We start from the raw sequence: 21,093 nt of genomic DNA on the forward strand, positions 1-21,093 counted from the left end.
CTGACTCCAGGGCCAGTGCTCTATCTACTACACCACCTAGCTGCCCCATGATCACTTCTAATAGACTCTTTCTGATTAAAGTTATATAACTAAATTACCATATAGTTGATGCCATTGTCAAAAATTTGGAAGAGAGGGTTCCTTCCAAAAGGAAACATTTACATTACCTTATGATTCATTTATTAAGGTCCACTACAAAGAGTTAAAGAATTAGGGACAGGTCCTAGAACTGTGATTACAGAGAATTCCCAGATCAGGAATCCCTCTCTACCAATGTAGGTCAGCACTTTCTCTGCATCTTATAGGTTTGAATTGTTGGGGTGCTCAAATTTTTGAGTTGATTTTGAGGCTAACTCATCACCTTGATGCTCAAGATGCTGTACTGGTGAAGACTAAAATAAAAGGAAACTGATATCTAGGAAAATCCTGCCTTTCAAGAATCATCATAATATAAATGAGTTAAAAAATGTAGATTCAGACAAACCATCACTATCATCCATACTATTATCAACTAACATTAACAAATAATATTACATGCATAGGCATTCATTTCCCTGTCTTCTCTCATTCTTTTTTGTTTTTGCAAGGCAATGGGGTTAAGTGACTTGCCCAAGGTCACACAGCTAGGCAATTTATTAAGTGTCCGAGGCCAAATTTGAACTCAGGTCCTCCTGATTCCAGGGCTGGTGCTCTATCCACTGCACCACCTAGCTGCCCCTTAAAGGAATCTTTTGAGAAAATCCTCTCTCACAATTGAAAAACTAAAAGAAAATGATCAAAAGGTCAAACATATGAGATAGCTTTCATTTTTCTCTTTGAAGGCTTTAGTGTAGACTGTGATGCCTGGGAGTTATGAGGGCTCAGCCAAAGGCTCCCAATGTTTTTGTCAGTATATAATACACGAATCAAGAAAGTACACACAAAGATTTATGAGAGAGAGGCAGCTAAAGGAAGTAGGAGAGAGCCAGCATGTTTTCCAAACTCTATGGACTTTCTATCACTTTGCTTTTAAGAAATGCCAAGTATGAAGATGTACTTGGAAGGGAACAGAAAGTTACCCCAAGAATCCTTTTCATAGATATTGACTCAAGCAAAGATATAGACTTAAAACAATTCAGAAAATGATAAGAGTTTTGTACAATTTTTTTTACAAAAATGATGTTTTGTAAAAAAAAATCAAGACCATTTAAATAACTTTCAGCTTTTAAATTTCCAAATTTTCTTCCATTTTGCATAAGTCAGACCTATCAAAACAAATGGAGAAAATTTTTTAAACAAGACCATAAAAAATGAGGCATTTTACCAGTTCCTTATTGTTGCTTCATAATGGTGAATGACTCCTGATTTGTTTGAAATTGAAGAAATATTTTCCTGTTTTTAAATACTCTCATGGTTAAAGAATACCCATGTTGGACCACAGGGTCTTAAAGGACAAAGCTGCCTAGATCTGGATGGTTACTATTGTGAGTTTATATGCACGCTCACATTTCTATAAGACTTTAAGGTTGACAAAGTCCTTCCCTTGCTTACAGTGAAGTAGGCCATACAACTCTTATTATTCCCATTTTTTACAGATGAGGAACCTGAGGCTCAATGGAGCTCACTCAAGGAAGGCAATGTCAAAACCGAGGTACAAACTTGAACTTCCTGCCTTGCTCCTTCTGTCATATTTAATTAATAAGAGTAATCATGTTAATTAAATGGAAGCAAAGATGAGCTCAAGGAAAGGACTAGTCATCTCTTGATAACATGAGCAGAAGGAAGGTCAGGTTTGGAATCAGAAGACCTAGAATCTAGATTTGGATCTGCCACTTAACACAACATTAGACAGGTCATTTATATTTAGTCTTTCCAAGGGAGGATGATGATGCGGTAGGTTCTCTCCTGGCTCAGTTCTTTGCCAATGAGAAAACATTATTATATAATTCAAGCTTTTAACCCCATGGACTTTTAGCATCGATATCAAAACCTTTGGACCACAAGGAAGTAGAGTGATTACATGACTCTCCTCAAAAGGAACCGAATAAATAAGTTAATCTTTAATTAGTGAACAATGTTAGAGAATTGGACCTTGTACCTTGTGGTCAGGATGGACAGCGCCCTCTTCCTCATGGAGGTTTAGTCGTGGCTTTGCATCCCCTGAAGAAGTCCTATTCACCTTTTTCACACTGACAGGCACAGAGGTTTTGATCTCATCTGCTAAATGCTTGCTAGTTTCTTCCACAGATTTCTGGAAGGCTACTGGACCGTCGCTGCGGCCAGAACCTGGGGTTTTTGGTTTCAGAGGCTCCTTGTCCCTAGGCTTTCCGACATCATTCTGTGATTCTTGGATATGAGACTTGGCCATGGTTTCGGAAAAGGCCTCAGGGTGGCTGCCATTCGCTTCAAATTTGCCAGCTTCTCCTTTGAGATATGAGGTAATAGAATCCCTACATTGGTCAGGGCTGGAAGAAATGAAAAAAGGACATTACAGACTGTCAGTATATTATGTGACAAAAAGAACTCAGTCATTACAAATTCTAAATTGTCACAAATCACATTTTCACTCTTTTTAAAAAATACTTCAAAAAACAATAAAGATGTATTTGACACTTTTTTTTAGGTTTTTGCAAGGCAAATGGGGTTAAGTGGCTTGCCCAAGGCCACACAGCTAGGTAATTATTAAGTGTCTGAGACCAGATTTGAACCCAGGTACTCCTGACTTCAGGGCTGGTGCTTTGTCCACTGTGCCACCTAGCTACCCCTGAGGTTTTTGACACTTAACAAGTTTTCTGTAACCTTCTGAAGCTGGGACCCCAGTGTTCAATAGAGGATATCTCCCTGGCTTCCCTTGAACTTGGAAATGATCAGAGCATTCTATCATGTTAAGACTATTATCTCCAAGCCTTACCTATACCAGCAACCTTGCTAACTAGGTAAATAAAAGTGTCCATTTTGTTAAAAAGTGAAAAAGGTTGTAAAACAATGAAGGAAACCTTCATTAGCTCCAGTAGATCACACAGAGGAAATCCAGGTCTTTCTGAAGCAATAGAAGAATCATTGCAATAAGTCTAGGTTCTAGGGTGACTACTGGAAGGATGACACTCATTCTGCTATATGTGTTTTGGTGTAGATGTTTTGCATAGGAGGAAATGGATATTAATCTAAATTGCTTAAAGAAAATTTAATGGCACTCTGCTTAACTAAGATATTGTACCCTTGCCCTGGAGAGAAGTTGCCATAAGACCAGGGGCTGAAGATTGCACAGAATTGTCGATCTAACTGACCTTCTAAAAGGGTCAACTTTTGCTTCATTTCATCTTTAGCTTGCCAAGTCTAACAGATTAGAGCTTGCTTTGCAATCAATAGTTCTCTATGGTATCACATTGTTCATTTTTAAGGAAAAAATAAAAGTGGATGAAATATTTGTAATAGAATGGTAGTCCTAGCAATAGAAGGAGTCTCGAGCATCAGGCAGCCAACAGTAGCTATTTTAATTGTGATACTCTTTTAGTTGTTAAAATCAGTCTATCTTCAGGAAGAGCAAAGGATACTGGAAGAACACAAGTATATGGGAATGGTTGGGACCTTCCTTTTGTAATGTTCATTTTCTTTAAAAAAGATGTAAAGAAGGCAACCCTTTGGGGACAGCAATCATTGAACAAGTGATAAATCTAGGACTTGATATGTTGTCTTAGGCTCAATAGCTGGGAGAGACTGGAGGAGAGGGAGGGCTGGATTGGGTAAATTTACTTTTCAGTTTCCACCCTCCCTATAAACTGAGGCAGTGACATTATTTAGGGCCTCTGGGTGAGAAGAAAATACAAGCCATAGAATTTAGAGGACTTAGAGGTCATCTGGAACAGCGCCTTCAATCTACAATTGAACTTGAAATCTAGGGTAGTTATGTGATTTGTCTGAGGTCACACAGAAGAGTGTGGGATTCGAACCCAGGTTATCTGACTCCAAGCTCAGTATTCATTGTTTAAAAACACACCGACTCCTGATATTCCTCATCTCTTGGGTTTGCAGGGCCTCGAGTCACCAGATAAGTCTCCTTTGTAATTCTCATTCAATAAGGCACTCTTGACTAAAGGTACAAGGACTATATTATGATTTTCTCCTTCATGCCTCCCAAATATATATATGGGTCCAAAAGGCGGCATTATCTCTATATGGGAAACAGCACTGGCTGTGTAGTTAGAGAAGCTGGAAAAAACTCTAAGCTAGTACACACACACACACACACACACTCTCTCTCTCTCTCTCTCTCTCTCTCTCTCTCTCTCTCTCTCTCTCTCTCTCTCTCTCTCTCTCTCTCTCTCTCTCTCTCTCTCTCTCTCACCCTCACACAATAAACACACACATATATACTCACATCTTGTTGGCAGAGCATCCTGCAAAATATCAATACAATTCTCACTTGGAGATTTTATTTCTCTAGTTTAACATGAGGAACAAACTTCCTGGACCTCTCAGGGCCTGGAAACTTTCTGAGGTTCAGAAATGAGGCTCCAGGTGACCTCATCACCCCCCACCCCTCATGGGCTTGTCCATACCTGTTATCCAGCCGATCCAATAACCCACCAGCTATCCTGCGCCCTGGCATCGGCGGCTCGGGGTTGCCCGTGGAGGCCTCATTCTGCCAACCTGTAATTGAATACATTTCCCGTTCGACTTGCTCTACCCCTCTGAGCAGAGCCTGAACCTTTTCTTCTGTCATCTCCTCAGACTCCATCCCTTCTTCCAGCTGAATGTCCTCAAAAAGAGACTTCAGTTTTTCTTCCGTCATCTCCTCCTCAGGACCAGAGTTCTCTCTCTCCTTCTGCTTAAGGCTCATTTCTACTTTGCTAGTCTTTTCTATTTCCTTTGAGAGCTCAACATCTTTGCGGACCCCGGCCAAGCTTCTGAGGTGGTGAGGAGACTCGCTTAGACAAATGTCCTCCAGCTGGCTCTCCTCCACCTCCACACCACCAGGAACGACTTGGTGAGGCACCGAGAAGTCCAACTTGGTGTCTTCTAATGAGGTATCTTCCGCCGTTACAACTGGAGGTCCTTCTGCCATGCCATCTACATTTCCCTGGGAAGTTACTAGCCCATCACTCAGTCTACTGGGAGTTCTAAGGGGTGACTCTATGCTAGAGAGATCACTAAAATAATCATCTTGCTGGAAAGGGGTAGGTGGAAGGTAGTGCAACCCACTGGGGGTTTCCAGTTCCATTTGAAGGGAAGAGTAACCTATGGAAGACAGTACATTTGGACGAACTGGAATGAATCATGATACAACAAAAACAGATGTAAAATGACCCAAATTATATCACATATGAAAATGCATAATGAGTTGATAAAATGGTGCCAGTAAAATTACTTAGTTGAATTTAATGGAACAACAGCAGCAACAACAACAAAATACTCCCACCCAAACCCAGTGCAATATAAGTATATATTAAAAATGCTATTACTTAAGTAAAAAATACTAGGGTCATAGACTTAAGAGTCAGATGGGATCTTAGAGGCTGTTTAATCAAAATGACCTCATTTTACAAATGAGGAAACTGAGGCCCAGAGGAGGAAGTGACTTACCCAAGGTCACAGAGCTTGTGAAGAAATTTCTGATAACTCATTAATAAGCACCATACTCTGGGTGACCAATTTTTGTTTTCTATTAGGAGTATGCAAATTTCATCTTGCAAGAGCAATGAACAGAGCAGATCAAGACAAGCAGCTTTAACAAGTAATTATTTCTGCCTCTTGGTTATCCTGCTTTTAAAACCCCATTCCAAACCTTTGCTACTTGACTCTACAGCTTTTATTTTTATTTATTTGGGGGGTTTTTGCAAGGCAATGGGATTAAGTGACCTGACCAAGGACACACAGCTAGATAATTATTAAGTGGCTGAGGTCTAATTTGAACTCAGGTCCTCCTGAGTCCAGGGCCAGTGCTCTATCCATTGCACCACCTACATCCTTTAAAAAGTAATGACTTTGGGGTGGCTAGGTGGCACAGTGGATAGATCTGGCCTCAAACACTTAATAATTACCTAGTTCTGGTAAGCCACTTAACTCTGGGCAAGCCACTTAACCCCATTGCCTTGCAAAAAAAAAAAACAAACAAACCTAAAAAAAAGTAATGACTTCATATGAATGTCAGAGTCAGCACCGATAATATGATTTAAAGGTAGCCAATGAATGAATTTAAGTGCCTATGAAAAACCCTGTCCGAGGTGCTGAGAATACCAAGAATAAAGGGAAACCCGCAGTGAAGGTTACAAGACTCCTAAGCAAAAACAGAGGGGTTTCTAAAAAGGGAAAGCACAGGAGAAGGATCAAAAAGCAGAAACTACTGATAAGGCTCTAGATGAAAATCTCAACTCCAGTAAACAGAGGAGAAGACTGAAGGGAGGAGGGAGTTCTTGGTCATCTGGGTGACTGAGGTGATTTCGGTGATGTGGGAACAATCAGAACCACTGATCAAACAAAAGAGAGAAAAGAACAGATGAACAATGAAGATGTGGAAACAACAATTGCCAAGAATTAGTCTACACACACAATGAATGTTAGGAAACCCAAGGAAAGTTTGGACCCTGAACCTTTGACCAACTTGCCCCAAAAGGAAGAAAATTGCATTTTTCTCTTTCCATGCCTTTTTTTTTTTTTTGCCTTATTTCATAGAAAGGTCAAAAGCCGTCTGGTCTTGGTGAGGAAAGGAAGTTCTGGGAGGTTTCAGAGAAGAGACAGAACAAACTGGCAACATAACACATCTATTTGTTCCATTAGTATTTCACAGAGACAAAGGGGTTAAATTTTCACTTGGCCTCAGAAGCAAACACCAATTTGGTATCCCTCTCTAGACATGCATGGGATGATAAGGAACAAGATTTTAACATAGGCTGGCTGAAAATTTGACCCAAGTAGGCAAATACAATCTCAGAAAATGATTCCAAAACAAGTAATTTTGTCATGTAAATAATTGCCACTGTTTGGGGTAAGTACTTGGTGTAACTGATAATTTTTATTTTTTTTGGAATATAGATTTCAAAATTTGTCATGATAGTTACACAAAAAAAATTTTAGGGAAACCCACATTTAAAAAAATGAAATTGTAAAAGAATAATTAATTAAATATATAGCAACTAAACTCCCTGAATTTAACAAAGTTTTATGGTTGAGGATTTTAACATCTGAAATGACCAGAAAGATATGATGCCACCAATTTATTTGATAATTTTTTTTTAAAAAAACACTCTGATATTTTGTGAAAATGTTATATGAGATCTTTCAACATTCAGTTCCTAATTAAGTATATGGAAGACCATCCTAAATTTGGTAGTCCAAAAGAGTTTTACTCAGAGTAGTTGGGAGGCTTCTTTATATTTAAGTTTGAAAGTTTCTGCCATTATTACTCCTCATGTGGATACTGCTGTTGAGGCTAAGGCATGGTTCACTTTGGGTGTTGACCTTTACCTTTAAAACAACAAATATTATCTATAATTTGAGTGTGTTATCCCTTAGCACATAATATACAGAGAAAACAGGAGTTAGTGAGTTTTATTCATAATCAGCCTACTGGAAATTATTGATATTGATCCATTTTTCTCCTTTCTCAATAAAGATTTTAAATATATTTTCAAAACTTTGGGCACAGATTAAAAAAGCAACTGTAGTCTGAACCCTCATCACCAAGAAACAAACTTCAACCTTCCTTTTGCTAATTTAACATAGGAATTTCAATTTATATAACTGAGAGAATCTCATTTTCAGTACCCCCTAAGATGTTTAACAAATAACTCTCAATATTTTAATACAAAGAGCTATTTCAAAATAAAAGTTATTTGTAAATAAAATATAAATAATTTAATATAAATTAAAAAGTCATTTCTAAATAAAAAGGCTAATTGTATGTTAATCCTGGCAATACAAATGATTCTCTATAATTCACCCAGAACAAATTAATAATTTCTTATCTCTTCCCAATGTATTGAAAATGTTTTAATGTATGATTCAAGGAATATGTCTTTCTCTGAGAATGTGTACTGGCTCAATATTAGATACAAATACATTCATTTTTGAAGGCTACCTTTTTTCATCAACTAATCAATATTTATTAAGAGTTTATAATGTGCCCAACATTATGTTAGGTGTGAGTTTTTTTGTTTGTTTGTTTTGGAGGTAATTGGGGTTAAGTGACTTGCCCAGGGTTACACAGCTAGCAAGTGTCAAACCAGATTTGAACTCAGGTCCTTCTGATTCCAGAGCTGGTGAGCTATCTACTACACAACCTAGCTGGCCCCTTTAGGTGGTTTTTCATCTCACTCTCTACCTCTTAAGTACCAGGAATTCATACTATTACCATAAGGCAACAATTTCATTTTTAGCCAGTGTATTGCTCATGTGGCAACAATCAAACTAGTAGTTTTAAAACAACATTAAAATGGTCAACGTGAAGCATTTTCAGGAAACTAACTATCCCACCATTTCAGAATAGAATTTTCTTATTTTGGGGGGCTCAGCTTTTTGATTACAGCCCATGAATCAAGACAAAATTAAGTAACATCTTTGTTAGATACTTTGGTTTTTGTAGTTCATGCCTCATAAAACATACTTGAGGTTTTAGCTCAATATTTCCATGCAGACAAATGTTCCACAATTGGAATTCTAGAAGGAAAATTGCTCTGAAGATGAGAAATTAAAACCCAAGAAAATCACAATTCAGTTTCTTTTTGAGCAACTATCTCAGTTTATCGAGTTTTCAGATTAATTAAATGACTAAATAAACATCAGATTCAATTACCATCAACGGGATCATGAAAAACATTGTTTTCTTCTGCGAAGCTCCTGGTGCCGGAAATATTTCCATAATCAAATATTGGTCCTTCAAGCAAGGTCACTATATCTATTCGGTTAATTTTTGTCAAGACTGAGGTTAAGGCATCAGCTGGAAAGCGAAAAAAAAGGATAAAAATATAACTGGGACAACTTAAATGCCATCATTCCCCCCCATTAAATATCTTCTCAGGTGGCCTCCCCCCCAAGGTCTGAGTTGCTCTTAAAGAGGTTGTCAATACTGCCTACCATTTTCAGAAGAGGGGAAGGGAGGGAGGGAGAGAGAGAGAAAAATTTGGAATTCAATATCTTGTAAAAATCAAAGCAAAAATTTTATAGGGGGAAAAATATTTTTCTTAAAATACTACTGGGGCAGCTAGGTGGCACAGTGGGATAGAACACCAGTCCTGGAGTCAGGAGGAACTGAGTTCAAATCCAGCCTCAGACATAATTGCCTAGGTATGTGACCTTGAGCAAGTCAGTTAATCCCATTGCCTTCATTAAATAAAATAAATTTTTAAAAAATATTTTCAAATAGGTTATTAATGACAGGGTTCAGAGCCCTGGCCAGGGGAGGAGGGAAAAGGTTGTCTGACCTAATAAGCACTCTGTAAGCTGTATTTGATAAGAATGGCATAAATAGCTTAGAAATCAGTTTTCAAAGTACCAGGACTTCCAACTATTTTTTTGTTATTGTTTTTTTTAAGGTTGTTACAAGGCAAATGGGGTTAAGTGGCTTGCCCAAGGCCACACAGCCAGGTAATCATTGAGTGTCTGAGGCCGGATTTGAACTCAGGTACTCCTGACTCCATGGCTCTATCCACTCTATCCACTGCACCACCTAGCTGCCCCTACTTTGAACTATTCTTCTTTTTCTTTGGTTACATGCCATTTAACCAAATATGAAATCGAATTTTGCTTTTTAAGATGGCAAACTACCAAAATCAATTTGATACTTAACAATTTAATTAAAGTACTTGCTTATAGTACAGTACTGACAATGCAAGGGAAATTACTCATAATTCATAGCTTAACATTGTTTTTGTTTAGCCAAAAAAATGGACGGTGGGGTGGGAGGGAGAAGGAGAGAGATAATGGACCAGAAGCACAAGAAATACCTGGCTTAATGGTGAACAAGTTGATGTCTGTCTCTTATTATTGTGAATTCCTCTTTGTCTTCCTATTCTTCCCCTCCCTGCGCACCCAGAACTTATTAAATGATGGTTCAAAGTTCATGTCAATCCATTAATTGCCACCATTTTCCAATCATAACAGACATGGATAAACTTACAATGGTGATATAAAAAGCCTCACATGATGACAAACACACACACACACAAAGACACACACACACACACACACACACACACACACACACACACACGACATTTGATGATTGACTCTCTAAAAGTCAAATTAGAAACTTTTAACTGAACTTCCACAAATACATCTCAATTTTTCAGACCAAAGGATTATCCACTGGCCTGGATGATTTTCCCATAAACTAGGTGGAAGAGAGTTGTCAAAGGTAAAATAATATATCTTATCATACTTGTCGCATTTTTTCCATCTCGGGTAACCCATTTTTTTAATAACATGAAGCTCTGAGCAATTAAAGAATTTGGATTTTCTACACGGATTTGGTTGATTTCATCCACGGAAAAATTCAACTCTCTCGCCAGTTCTGTAAAACAAGAGAAGAAACGAAAAGATTTAGAAAACCACCCATTATGGCTTCATCACATAATTCTGCAAATGCTTGCTAAGAGGCACCAACGATCAAAGAAGAAGAGTGATGCATATTGGCAACTTCTGATATTACCGATTTACCTTCCTGGGGTTTAAATCTAAGCCCCTTAGTTCAGTATGAAAGCAATAATGTTCTCACCTATAGGCTATACCTGTAATCATCTCCATAGAGCTATCTCTAAGCAAAACCTTAAAAGTAGCTACACAAAAATTGCTAATATAACTGATGATTTTTACATCAAACAGGAATTCGTTTGCTTTGTTACCACTGATTCATTTATTCATCTAATAGAATTTGCTATATATCTATTGTGGGCAGAATAACAAGGAAGGTACTGGGGGAAGACACAAATATTTAGCCAAGGCAAGGGGTTTGCTTTCATGGATCTTCTATGCAGAGAAGTCCCACCTCCCAGTACAAAATTACATTTCTTTCCTGGAAACACTCAATCATGAGTACTATGAGCACTGTATTAATTATTTAACGATAATGATATTTCATATTTACCTATTACTTATTTTACCTGATATACTTCTGTCTATACAAAGTGTTCCAAAAGTCTTAGACTTTTTGGGATTCTATGTAATCTAATTTAATCTTCGAAACAATCCTGTGAGATGGATGCTATTAATATTACAGATGAGGAAACAGACTCAGAGGTCTTGTCTAAAGGCACACATTGTTTTAAATATCTGAGATGGGATTTTTACTTGAGTCTTCTCAACTTCCAACACTTTATTAGTTGGGTGAACTAAACCAAATCTCTTAATTTTTCTCATTCTCAGGTTCCTTATTCTTAAAATGAGGAGAATAATAATATCACAGAGCTGTTAGGAAGATAATATGAGATGACAGAAGGGCTTTGGCAAACCTAAAGATGTTCCATAGGGGCAACTCTATGTGTACAGATCTTGGACCACATCTCAAATTCAAATCCACATTTCTGCATCACTGCCATTTGTTTAATATTATTCAAGTCTCTTCCCTTTTTTGGCACAGAGAAGTGAGAGAACTGACTTCACATCAATAGAATTAACTTTTATTTCAGAGGGAATTTGCCCAATTTGAATTCCTTGATCACTGATTCCTAAAATAATTTTGCTATTATTATTATTATCAAACAATATAGAAAAGAAACTGTCATATAGAGAAATACTATTTTAGCCCCTAGAATAATACTTTGCATTGTTTCCTCCCTGCTCTAATTTATAGAGAACGGGAGAAGATTTGCCAGTCTTTACCGAGTACTCACCTGTCCAGCTCAGCCCCAGATGATCAGCCACAATGGCCATCCTGATATCTGTCCGTTCACATGGACTTTGTGGACCTGCGATGTATAATTTTTTAGTTAAAATACTCATAGGGAAAGACATCATGTTGGAAAATTGTGCTTTAAAAGTACTTGGGTTTTACAGAGGGGCTATTGCTGAAACTCAAATGTATCCTAATTACCTACACAAATTTTTTTTTTTTAATTTTAATCATTTTTTTTGACATGGTTTGTTATGTTTCCACCTGCGTAAGGCCAAGTGTCCGACTAAATGGATGTTGAATAATGGAGTTAAACATGCTGATGAGTTTGCTACAAACGGTTATGACAATTCTAGTCCTTGTTTTGGTGAAGACACTACCGCGGACTGGTCAACCCTCCGATGGAGAGTCGTGTTCATTCGTTAGAACCAATGTAAAGCGTTGAATGACACCAATGGGTTTCAGCATGCTTCCCTAGCTGTCTACAGTGCAGCGTTTGTTCAGAAAGGAAGAAAGAAGATTCTATAAGATAGCACAGACAGATGACAAGGACAATGAACACCACAGTTAATTCACTTCACAGGCAATCACGACACGTCATGCACTAGCATCAACAAGTGGGAAAGTTTTACAGACTAGGCTGGATCTCCAGGACGAGAGCCAAAGCGCTCTAGAAACCTGACTGCCTTCATCCTCACCAGTCCTTCTACTGCTCCTTTTCTCACTGCCGGCCTTTCCATTCTTTGATTTTAATGACGCTGCCTCCTTTCTCTTATCTCTAGCAGACTTCGGTGTAATGGGAGGTGGGCAAACCCGAGGCGCTTCTGAGGAGGATGTATTTCTGGATGTACTGTCTTCGTCATCGGACCCCTCGGGCTGCATCTTTTTGTCTTCCTCAGACAGACGGTCCACGAGCTTTAGCGTCTCCCCACTAATTCCCTTAAAATATTCAATTGAATGTTTACATACTTCCCTGAGCTGGGTCTTCCTGACTTTCCCTGTGGTTGTAGCCACACAGGCAGATCTTACCTTTACTGGTAATTTGGAAGGAAGCTGCTTGATCTTGCCTCTTTCTAACTGGCCTGGTTTTGGCTTTGTTCCTGGTTCTCTGACTAAAGCTAGGCTCTCTCTGTGTGGGTTTTTTATTGGAATCCTTGACCTGACTTCTACACATGGAGAAGAATGGAGGGTTTTGGCTCTCTCGGGTTTACTAACTTGCCTTGTTTTACTCACTGCCTTGTTTGGAACCTGTTTTGGAGGGAAGGCATCTTTGGAGGAGGTGGCCTTTATGGGAAGTTTGGATTTTGGCCTATGCCCTATTGATTCTTTTTTCTTTTTTTGTTCATCAGTTCCTTTCTGTGTCTCTTTGAGACAATGTCCTTGATGTGCCCCTAAAGAGCTTTTGACTGGGTTAGCCTTCTCAGTGGTACAAGTGGCTAGGGATTGGTCTGGGAGCACTATATTACTGACATTATTATCTGTCTGCATAGTGGATGAATCCAAATTGTTGTTGTTATTAAAATTATCTTTCTGAAAATCAAGCTTTTCTTTTGGCCTAAAGTCTCTCTGGCTATTTGCTGTATTTGGAATCACTGTTATGGTTTCATTTTCTAAGCCCTGACCACTGGAAAGCATAGCTTCTACTTTCTCTGTCCCTTCTCCGGGGCCATCTTTCTTCATCGTCATGGTGGAAGCGGAAATTCCCATTTTGATTGGTGTGCGCAGCTTGGGATCAACTTTGGAAGCGGTGGTCAGTGCTGGTGGCTTCTCCGGTGGGCTACTACCAAGTGCTGCCTCCTGACACTCTCCACTGGGTTGAAGGGCGGGTTTGGGTTCAACGGCAGTTGCCTCTACTTTTCTCTCTAGGTCTGTTTCTACTGTAGTGTCCCCTGACTGTAGCTGTGTGATGGCAGTGCCCATGGTTTTATCCCCTTCCCCCTGGTCCCCTGACTTCCCTTCAGAAGTATGCTCACCAATCTGGAAAAATTGGAGCCTTTCTTCCACAAAATCCCTCTTGCTCATGTCAATTGCGCCACTGCGAGTCATCTCAAACATCTTTCCTTCATGAAATGGGAAGGGATTGGGTTCACTAGTTGGGGTACTTTCATCAGTTGGCGTTCTGGCTGGGGTGGTATCTGGGGTCGTGGCTTGAGAACGATCTTCTACCGCCAGACCAAATGGCTTTGATTCATCTTCCCTTGATTTTGTCTCAAACACTTCATCATCACCTCGGTTATTAGACCAAGGATCAAAATCTAGACTTTTGGTGGCTACTGTCTTGAAAGGGGTGGCAAATTCTTCATCTACCTTGTAGCTGAAATAGGTATCCGGAAACACAGATCTATCGGGATGTCTGCCTTCCAATGTAAAAAACTGGGACCCTGACTTCTGCTCAGTTTTATCAGGAGTCTTTTCTGATGCTGAGCCTTTGGAGAGTGGCTTTTCTTCCTCAGGCCCTACCTTTCCCTCCTCCTCCTCAATCACTTCAAGCTTACTTTGACTAAAAGAACGGTCAGCTGGCTTTAAAATACCCTCTGTATTCCAAACATCTTTTTTGATGTCAATAGTTTGACTTGGGAGCTTAGAATCACTCTCTGTGAGGCCATCATCTTCATCTTGCAGGTCGTAGCCATCAAGAGAATCGATTTCAGTTGCATCTGTGTCATGAGAGAATTCTGCCGTGGTGGCAATGGAACACTCTGTGATTGACTGATCATTGTTCCCATTCTGAGCTACTTCGTTTTGGGGTGAATCAAGGCAAATGTCAAGTTCATTTTCCTTTCTAGGGCCATTACTTCCTGACTCTTTCAGGGTGGGCATCCTTTCAGAACTTTTGGACTTGGAACCCTCTTTCTGATCGTCTTCCACATCCTTTAGTTTGAAAGTGTACTTTTTTATGGGGACAGGTTGGTAGATCGATTCATCATCACTAGAGTCACTGACATCTGCCCCAGGAGGAACCGGAGAAGGGGGCTGCACTCGGATGACAGGCTCAGCCAACTGATATTTGTCATGCTCATCCTGCAGACTGACTTCAGTCATTTCTACCTCCCTCTCTGGGGAATAAGAGGATTTCTTATCTGGCTCTACCTGGTCTGCATCCAATGGTGGGGGAGGTGGAAACTCAATATAGGCAACTCTATTACCTTTGGACCTTTTGGGAGAGTCTTTGTTCAGAGCACTGGACATTTCTAGGTCAATGGTTGCCATTTGTTTTAGGGAAGTTGACTTAACCTGTTCCTCCTCCTCTGACTCCTCAGAAACCTCAGGGATTGGGCTGGGTTTGCCTGGTATATAAGCTATAAGTGAGTCGGGTGTCTTAGAAGTAAACTCATAACTCACTTCCTCTGAGCTAGGTGTTTCTGGGGTCAAAGGACTCTTCCCAGAACTGTCTAAGAAAGACACTTGCTCTAGAGTGTCATCTTCTGGGCTCCCCTGGGGAGAGGGGGGCTGTTTCTGCTGTCTGGTGGTAAAAAATGCCCCTCTGGTCTCTTGGACTGTCTTACATTCCTGGCTTATGATTCTCTTTACATTTCCTTGTTGTATTTCCTTTTCATATTGTTTTCCTACTTGGACAAAACTAACATAAACAGGCAGAGTCTTTATCTCCTTCCCTCCCTCTGTCTCTGCTAATGGTGCAGCCTTTTCCAATCCATCCATGGGACTGTGGTCAAATAAATCACTAGAGGGAGACTCCTTGCCTGGGCTAAATTCTAAGGAATCAGGAGATTTGGTTGGGGAGGTCTCAGGTTCCTCTAGGGGAGGGCACAACCCTACATAACTCTGATGCTTGGAGATTTTGCTGATCTCAGAATAAGTGACCTTTTCCTCTTCTACAGAATTGAGTTGATGGGTCTCAAATGTCTCTTTACTCAAACTGGACTGGGGCGATTTGGGGGACAGTTCATATTGGGGAAATTTGGACTGGTCACAGAAACCATCGGGAATGGCAGAGGATGATAACATTTTCCTCTCCTCGGCAATTCGGACTGGGATGTGTGACATGGCCGTGCCTTCACTTTTCTGGGGTGCTTGCTCACCGGTTTCGGTGATGCGCCCCCCTTCTTTAACCACAAACTCCCTATACAAAACCTTTTTGGATGGAGATTTTACAGTCACTTCCTTAATTTCGGAGTGAGCTCCATTTGTTAACAACTGGTGTTCTCTCTCAGACACAGAAATCAACTCGCTCTTTGGCTCAAGACCCTGATTCTCTGAGTGGTCCACGTGATTTTCATGTACATCATGAACAAGTACATGTGAGAGTTTTTCTTTCTGTGCCTTGTGGTTAGTGGCCCCTGGACTCTCCCATGTTCTAAAAATCTTTTTGTCCCAAGGTCCCTTAGTTGCCAGGTCCGAGCTCACACTGTATGTCAAGTCTTTTGACTGCTGCTCAGAATAATGTTCAGGATCTAATTGACTTGACATTTCAGTTCTTGGTTTCTCCACTTCAGCAGAACCAGCATCATCTAGAACCATTTCACCATTCTGGGGTTGCTCTCCTTTCATTCCTGGTACTTCCCTTTGCAAAGAAGCACATCCATCTGCAGGACCACCTACTACCTTCTGTGGCTTTTCTCTACCATACATTTGGTAAACAGGTAGCTTGCTTTCCTGAATCTTTTTAATTGGAATTTTGGATGAGCCGTCTGGTTTTTTTTCTTCTTGAGATATGTCTTTACTTTTTGGATGGATGCTCTGTTCAAATTTTAAGCGGATGGAACTGAGCTTGGATTGTTTGAGCTGGAAGCCAGCTTCGGTAGCTTTGCTCTGGAAAATACCTCCTTTGACTTCCCCTGTCATTGTGGTGTCCTCTGTCGGTTTGGACAGGAGCTTCCGCTCAGGACTGCTGGGCAGACTGGCGGCTTTTCTCTCCTCAGTCTTAGGCAAGCCCTTCCCATCACGCCCATGCTGCCTCACTTTACTCCACTCATCGCTGGAGGTCAATGACTCAGTCGGCGGCAACTTCTCAGGGCTGCTGCTGGCTGAGCTTTGGGAAGAAGGAGTGTCCTTGACATTCTGGGGACGGGCCTTTTTCTCAGGAGACTGCAACTCATCATTCAACTTTTCTGTTTTGTCACGAAAAAACTGGGACACTTCCGTTAGTTTCTCTTCTGCCTCCTTAACGGTCCTGTCCACCCTGTCTTCATATAGCAACTTTTCTCTACCTCTGTCTAATCTGTCCTCAGTAAATCGCATCCACATGGCATGTTTTGGGCTACTAACATCTCCAGAGTAGTGTAATACTGTCACTTTATCAAAATGCTCATCTTTGGACATTTTACCTAGACCATTTTCAGAAACATCTTTATAGATTTTGGAGAGAATCTCTCTTTTAGGGGCAGGGGTTACTTTGTCCCTGGATCGCTTATCAGACCCCGTTAACTCCATACTAAGGGGTACAGCGTGGTCTGTAACCGACTCCTCAGTATCAGAGTGAGATACATCTATCTTTTCTGAAAGAAGCATTTTCTCAGCAAACCTGTAAGATTCCCCTCTTAGTTCTGACAACTCATCATCATGGTATTCAATTGAGTGTTGACTCAAAAGCTTCAACGTTTTGTAAGAGTCATCAGACATGAGTTGGGCAGAACTAGGGCGACTGTCTTCTTCCTGGGACACGGGAGTGTTTACTCTCGAAGATTCCAGGTAGGAAGGCAGAGACTCTTCCGCGGTCAGCTCTTCTTCCTCTTGTGGACCCTGTTCCTCTGACCCAGGAAAAGGCTCATGTTTCTCAGGCAGAAAATCTTTTAGGTTAATATCGCCCCGAGATAAGTCTTTCTGATACACAAACATTTCCTTTTCTGGATGCTTTTTGGTCTCTCTAATAATGACTTCAGTGGGTTCGGCTTGGTTACCTTTTTCGATGTGGACTTCTATTATACGCTCCAGTTTGGGTTTCATTGGGATGTCTCTCTCTGCATGCTGGGGTGGGGTCTCAGCAGCAGACTTGTGCACATCTGGTGACACGGCAGACTTATGCTCAAACAGACCTGCCAGTTCTTTGGACGGGTCCCGCCCAGACTGAAAGGCTTTCATGATGTCATGGACAGACATGGTTTCTTCAATTCTCTCCGAGTTGCCTTCGCTACCCGGTGGTGAATGGTATACCATCCGCGTGGTAGTGGTTATGTGAGTTTCTTCTTTGACTCGGACGCCTTTGCCCGTCACCCGGTTACGATCTTCCTCTTCTCCATTGGCTTTCATCTGAAATACTTTGACTTTCTCTTTAATACTAGAAGTGGGTGGCTTTGGCTCCAGTTCCATAAAGGGTGGCGAGGGCTTGGGTGACAGGGGCCTTTCTTGGGCCTCGGGGATCTCTCCCGAAGAGGGCTCATAGCTACGGATCACATGAACTACTTCTGTTCTTGTTTCTGTAATGACTGGAGGGATGGGAACTTCATGGAAAAGTGGTTTGGGACCCGTGCTTTCTGCACTCTGTGGGGCAGAAGGCGTCTTCTCGCTTCTTGTTTCAAAGCCGCTATCTGATAAGGGGCTTTTATCTTGGTCATGCTGAGAGAAATCATCGGGAGATTCCAAAATAGTGTCAGTTCCATAGAAGGAATCGGCAATCTTGCACAATTCTTTTTCTGAGGTGGAAGGCCTCATGGAGGCGGGAGGCATCTTAAGTTTGTGCTCCTGCAAAGCAATTGCTGGCTTTAAAATTCTTTTCTGCCTCTCTTCCCCATCTTTCTTTGCATCCTCAAGCTTATACTTTAAGTTCGTTAATGAGCTACTCCCAATATCATTCGTTAAGTAATCAATTACTTTGGTCAGATTGTAATCCTTTTCAGACACAGTTTTTGCTTTAATTTGGACCTTTTCTGGTGTGGATGCAAGGGGGCATGGAGCAGTTTGTTGTCTTGCTTCCTTTATTTCTTCTGAACTAAATTCTGTCCAGTCATCTTCAGGGGAGTGTCCTTTGTCATTTTTGGAAAGTACGGATGCCCCTTTGCCTTCTACACATACATCCTTCTTAAGTATCTCACTAACTTTGACTAAGTCTTCCTTGACTTTCTCAACAATCTTAAATGGTTCTTCATCATCGATTCTCCCTTCTTTGGCTGGTTCTGGTTGGAATGGTTTTTCCTCGACCACATCGGTCTGCAGAATAGCAGTCATTCTTATTAGATCCTCCTTCATCTCAGCTACATCTTTTAGTATCTCCTGACTTGAAGACAAAGAAGATGGTGTAGACAGTTTAAGAGCAGAAGGTGCGAGGAACAAGGATGACTTAATTGGGGATGATGTCCTATTGAAGTGGGGCTGAGGACATGTCTCTGGAGTCAATGTTTTAATGGGTGACAATAGGGCAGCTGCAGATTTTGTCATTGAGGTGGAGTCTGGAAGCTTCTTCAGTGCTGGTTCTGACAAAACATTGACTACAGAGTAGACAGGAACAGTTATTGTCGATGAGGTTACTGATGAGGTAGTTGCTGATATCGATGACCCCAGGGATGAGTATAGGGCACTCACAGAAGGAGTTCTTATAGACTGAAAAGCAGATGGTGCCGAAGACACAAATGACCTGAGTGGGGAGAATGACATGGCAGTTGTGGTAGAAAATACTTTCTCAACTGTATCAGTGGCTGCACTAACACCACAGCTAATGGAGTTGGTGGCTGCAGAGATTTTTTCTTGTAGTGTGGCAGTGGCTGAGGCTTTGGCTCCATTAATTAAAGCTGAAGATGATGGATACTTCAGAGGCGAGATAGACCCATTAACTAATGCTACCTCTGCATGACCAGTCATATGTTTCACAGGAGAAGAGAGAGAGGAAGCTACCATCACTTTGGTGGAGGAAACAGCATCGACTGCCGATTTAGCGGGAGATACCACGGACTTTAAAGGGGAAGACACCAGTGGTGGTGCGGAAGTGATGATAGATTTAAAGGGCAAGGTTGAAGAATACATATTAATGTTGGACTTAGGGGATGCTGGGGGTGTCATGGTAATTGACGACCTCTCCAAAAGGGAACCGGCTGTGGTCACCGGAGAGGTCCGAGAGGAAAAGGTTGAACTGGATGCCAGCCCTTTTAAAGGAGTAATAGTAGCCTCAGTTATTGTGGGAGCTCTAACAAGTGACCCAGAAGAGACTTGAATATTGTAGGGAGGTTGCGAAACAACTGTTTTTATTGGTGAAGAGACTGTCCGGAAGGATCTGATTGGCGATGCCACATCGCTAATGGATTTAACTGAAGATGTCGTTGAAGCGCCTAATGTGGATTTGATTGGAGAAGGAGAAGAAACAGACCAAATTGACTTTAATGGAGAAGCTGATGGAGTGTTAGAAGAAGAACTAGACAAGGAAGTCAAGCCTGACTTGGCTTGTCCAGGCACTGTCATTGGAGCTGTTGTCCAGGACTGATAGGGTCTCGTAGAAAAGAATGACTTGTATGAGGAGCAAGTGACGGGTAGGGATCTCGTGGCTCCTGCACTCCGTTCAACTGTTTCTTAAATTTTAAAATCAAAATCAAACATAAAAATCAACAAAAATGGTTGAAAAACAGAGAGACCAGAGAAGAAAATTGGTCAGTAAATTTTGTAAATATTACAAAAGCAAGTACAATTGTTTGTATGATTCAGAATGGGAAAGGCAAAAAAGAATGATTGAAAAGAACAAGGAAAAAAATGATCCACAGATTCATAACTGATCCAAAGTAAAAGAAACAGAAATATATAAAAATAAGGAGCGATGAGAAATCAAAGACCGAAAGCACGCAGCAACCAAATGGGCCAACAATGAAAAACAAAACCCAAAGAAAGGATCCAAGGATGAGAAAAATAATCAGAACCAAAAAATTCTTCTCTTACTTCCTATTGACTTTCTCATATGCTAGTTTTGAAATCACACTAGCCGTCCCATTTTGCCTGTATGTTTGTGCAACCAAACGGATTATCATTTTAGTAATTTAGAATGTCCTCCCTTTGGTACCTTTTAGTGATAAAGATTGCACCTATTTAAAACAATATAAACTCAGTAGGTTGACAGAAGTATCTAGAAAACTTTGTCAAAAGCCACTCAAAGCCTACTTCATGCAGAACCCAAGATATCTTAAGTGACAGGCAACTGATGTGCAAACTGTGAAGCCACTGGAATTCAAATCTTTATCTCCCATGCACAATTCGTTTATGCTTCACACTCATAAAGCCAATAAGAGCAAGAAAATTTCTGAGTCAGAATTTAAAAAGAACAAAAAAAAAAAAGGAATTTTTTTGCATATGTTTTCCCCATGCAGTATATTCCTTTTATTTGGTTAAAATAAATAAACTTTAAAAAAAAACATGAA

General features: G+C 40.5%; 1 protein-coding gene across 18 annotated transcripts in view; it reads right to left on the reverse strand.

Moving 5' to 3' along the window:
- The window catches only part of ANK3 (ankyrin 3), a 702,796-nt gene that overhangs the window by 19,722 nt on the left and 661,981 nt on the right, over positions 1 to 21,093 (reverse strand). For 17 of the 18 annotated variants that reach the window (XM_074232298.1, XM_074232306.1, XM_074232303.1 and 14 more), the window contains 5 exons: positions 11,805 to 11,879; positions 10,355 to 10,486; positions 8,771 to 8,914; positions 4,539 to 5,217; positions 2,078 to 2,444 (listed from right to left, as the gene is read on the reverse strand). In XM_074232298.1, the coding sequence (XP_074088399.1) occupies positions 2,078 to 2,444; positions 4,539 to 5,217; positions 8,771 to 8,914; positions 10,355 to 10,486; positions 11,805 to 11,879 (1,397 nt within the window). Of the gene's footprint in view, positions 1 to 2,077; positions 2,445 to 4,538; positions 5,218 to 8,770; positions 8,915 to 10,354; positions 10,487 to 11,804; positions 11,880 to 13,776; positions 20,257 to 21,093 lie in introns of all 18 variants that reach the window. The other variant, XM_074232311.1, reaches the window with a different exon arrangement.

The sequence above is a fragment of the Macrotis lagotis genome, chromosome 4 (assembly GCF_037893015.1).
Source record: "Macrotis lagotis isolate mMagLag1 chromosome 4, bilby.v1.9.chrom.fasta, whole genome shotgun sequence".
In the NCBI taxonomy this organism is placed as follows: domain Eukaryota; kingdom Metazoa; phylum Chordata; class Mammalia; order Peramelemorphia; family Peramelidae; genus Macrotis; species Macrotis lagotis.